Here is a 2,565-nt window from a genome sequence, read left to right on the forward strand (position 1 = left end):
TTTTGGATCGGAGAGGTTTTGATATTTTTTAAAAAACAAAAAAAAAAAAAAAAAACCCCCCCCCCCCCCCCCCCCCCCCCCCCCATCTATAGCAACCTCTCAGAGCAGCAGCTGATGTCCTATAAAGTGAGATAGTCCAGAAGGGGGGGTCAAACACTGGACTTTCAGCCAGGAGACCTCTGTTCCTGTCTCTAGAAAAGTAAACGTTGACATTTGTTCACATCACTCTTTTGTCACCTGCTAGTCACGGGAGTTAATTAATGTAACGAGCTTCTAGTAACACGTCCTCACTGATGCTAGAGGGGGATGTAGAGCGTCAGTTTGAAGCTCAGGACCAAGCTGCTGTGAGAATGTGTTTAAAGACTTCCAATCCCAATCTCCACCCTCACGGACTCTCAGACTTTGAGGCCGTGAGGTTTTAGTTCTCACTATCAAATCGTCGAGTGTTTGAGTCTCTGGCAGACGTCCTGAGCCCTTTATGAACCCTTTGATGAAGTCAGCATTAAATACATACTTAGCCTAAGGGAATTACCCACAAATCATTGCAATGTGACGTTAAACACGGGGTAACCAGTGGACGCATGGAGATGTAAACAAAGGACGGCTCACGTGTGTTCAGCCTGTCTTATTAATATTTACTCAGAAACATTAAGGGTTAAAGATGGAACATTGGAACATGACATCAGAAGATATTTATTTATTCATCAAATATTTGATTTTGTCATTGAAGCTGTTTTGACATAAACGAGTAAATAGATGATATGAATTACATCTCATCTTGTGAGGAAAGAGTCTGAAGACATTCAAATCGGGAAGTATAAAATAAATACTCAGTTTTTTGTCGTTGTCATGGTAACGTGATATGTCCCATTCATATTTACACCACTTAAAGCCCTAACGTCTGTCACACACTCAACCCTAACCCTAACCACCAGGTGACCTCGGTGAGTCCTTGAGGCTTCAGGTCTCGGAGGGACACTGGGACTGGGCCTTGTTTTCTAACTCCACATCCCAGAATGCAAAGTATTAACAGAGACATGGTTCCTTCCTGTTTAGACTGAAACAACTCGTCCTGCTTTCTGTTTTAACTTGGAGCAGTGGAAGACTAAAGTTGACTTTGTGTAACTCAGGGGGTCAACACGTTGGTGAAGGAGCTGCTGAGGACCCCTGAGACTGGAGGTCAGATTGCCATGGTGATGGGAATCACACAAGAACCCCCCAAAAACCAGGCCTGTACCCAGGAGTGTGACGGCTCAGTGGGAGGAGGTGATTTTAACACACTGACTCTTGGTGCTCAGTGTTTGGGGTGAAGATCGAGGTCTTTTTTTAAATCTCGTCTCTGCAGCCTCTTCCTCTTGGTTTCTGGTTCTTTTAGTTTCTTCTCCCCGCGCTGCCTTGTTCTGTCCATGTGCACTAAATGTTACCGAGCATGAGACGCTGCAATAGCAGTCCAAATAATGTCACTAGTCAAGTTTCCTTTAATTCAGTAGCAATATTAGTACTTTAATAAAAGCCCAAATATACATAAGGTTTCATGTTTATACTGCAGTCCACCTTCATCATCTCAAAGTAGGTCCCAGTTTGAAACCTGTACTGCCTTCTGTCATGAATGCTGTCGAGTATTTTATGAATAATTAGTATTTGCTACCTTATCATATACATACTGTATTTGCTGATTAAAGCTCAGCGAGTAACTGAATTAGATGATCACAAACCCTTTTGAAGAGATTTCTCATCTTCTGTGATAATGTGTTTGTTCATCAGACCAAACCTCCGTGTGGCTTCCCTGTGAGGAGATGGCTCTGGAGCCTGAAATTCAATCAAAGATGGAGAAGAGTGCTGCCGTCAGAGTATCATCCACCTGCAGAGCTGAGAAAACCGAGACGCATGTTTTCCTTACTAAAACTGTATGAACGCACATAGCTACACTGGTTCACATATAAAGATGTGTGACGGTACATTAATGTCTGTCAAGTACAGACCTTTCATTTGACTGAACAATAGATTAGTTTTATACATAAATGTTTCAACGAGTCAAATGTGAATCCTGAATGTCTGCTTATTCCACAGTGTTTATCTGTGATTCAGAAGTAACCAATGAAAAGCATCATGAATCAGGAATGTTTATAAAGGGACTGGTTAGGAATTGTAATGTTTATGTATAAAGGTAATTTACATGGGTTAGGGTTGCCAAGGTTACAGCTGGTCGACGGCTTGACTCTTAATTCCTGGCCGACTTCAACCTCCAGTCCGTTTATCTGCCTCTCTCCAGGTGATCCGGCCAGAGGTGTGCTTACCGTGCGGGAAGAGGATGCGCTTTGGGAAGATGGCGGTGAAGTGCAGAAACTGCCGCGCAGTCGCTCATCCAGAGTGCAAACTGAAACTGAGCACCAGCTGCTCGGCCACAACCACGACAGGAGGTTCAGCTCAACAGGTACCTCTGAGTCATTTAAGGCTTTCAGACCAGATACCCTAGCACCTGAGATGGGGCAGTGATGATCATGTTTCAGACCAGATGCTCTAGAACCTGAGACGGGGCAGTGATGATCATGTTTCAGACCAGAT

General features: G+C 43.7%; 1 protein-coding gene across 1 annotated transcript in view; it reads left to right on the forward strand.

Annotated features, from left to right (window-relative positions):
- The window catches only part of LOC116400772 (rac GTPase-activating protein 1), a 17,854-nt gene that overhangs the window by 8,439 nt on the left and 6,850 nt on the right, over positions 1–2,565 (forward strand). The window contains exons 8-10 of the mRNA XM_031878790.1: positions 1,131–1,266; positions 1,765–1,907; positions 2,273–2,434. Of these exons, the coding sequence (XP_031734650.1) occupies positions 1,131–1,266; positions 1,765–1,907; positions 2,273–2,434 (441 nt within the window). The remainder of the gene's footprint in view (positions 1–1,130; positions 1,267–1,764; positions 1,908–2,272; positions 2,435–2,565) is intronic.

The sequence above is a fragment of the Anarrhichthys ocellatus genome, unplaced genomic scaffold, assembly GCF_004355925.1.
Source record: "Anarrhichthys ocellatus isolate YVR2014 unplaced genomic scaffold, GSC_Weel_1.0 scaffold203, whole genome shotgun sequence".
In the NCBI taxonomy this organism is placed as follows: Eukaryota; Metazoa; Chordata; class Actinopteri; order Perciformes; family Anarhichadidae; genus Anarrhichthys; species Anarrhichthys ocellatus.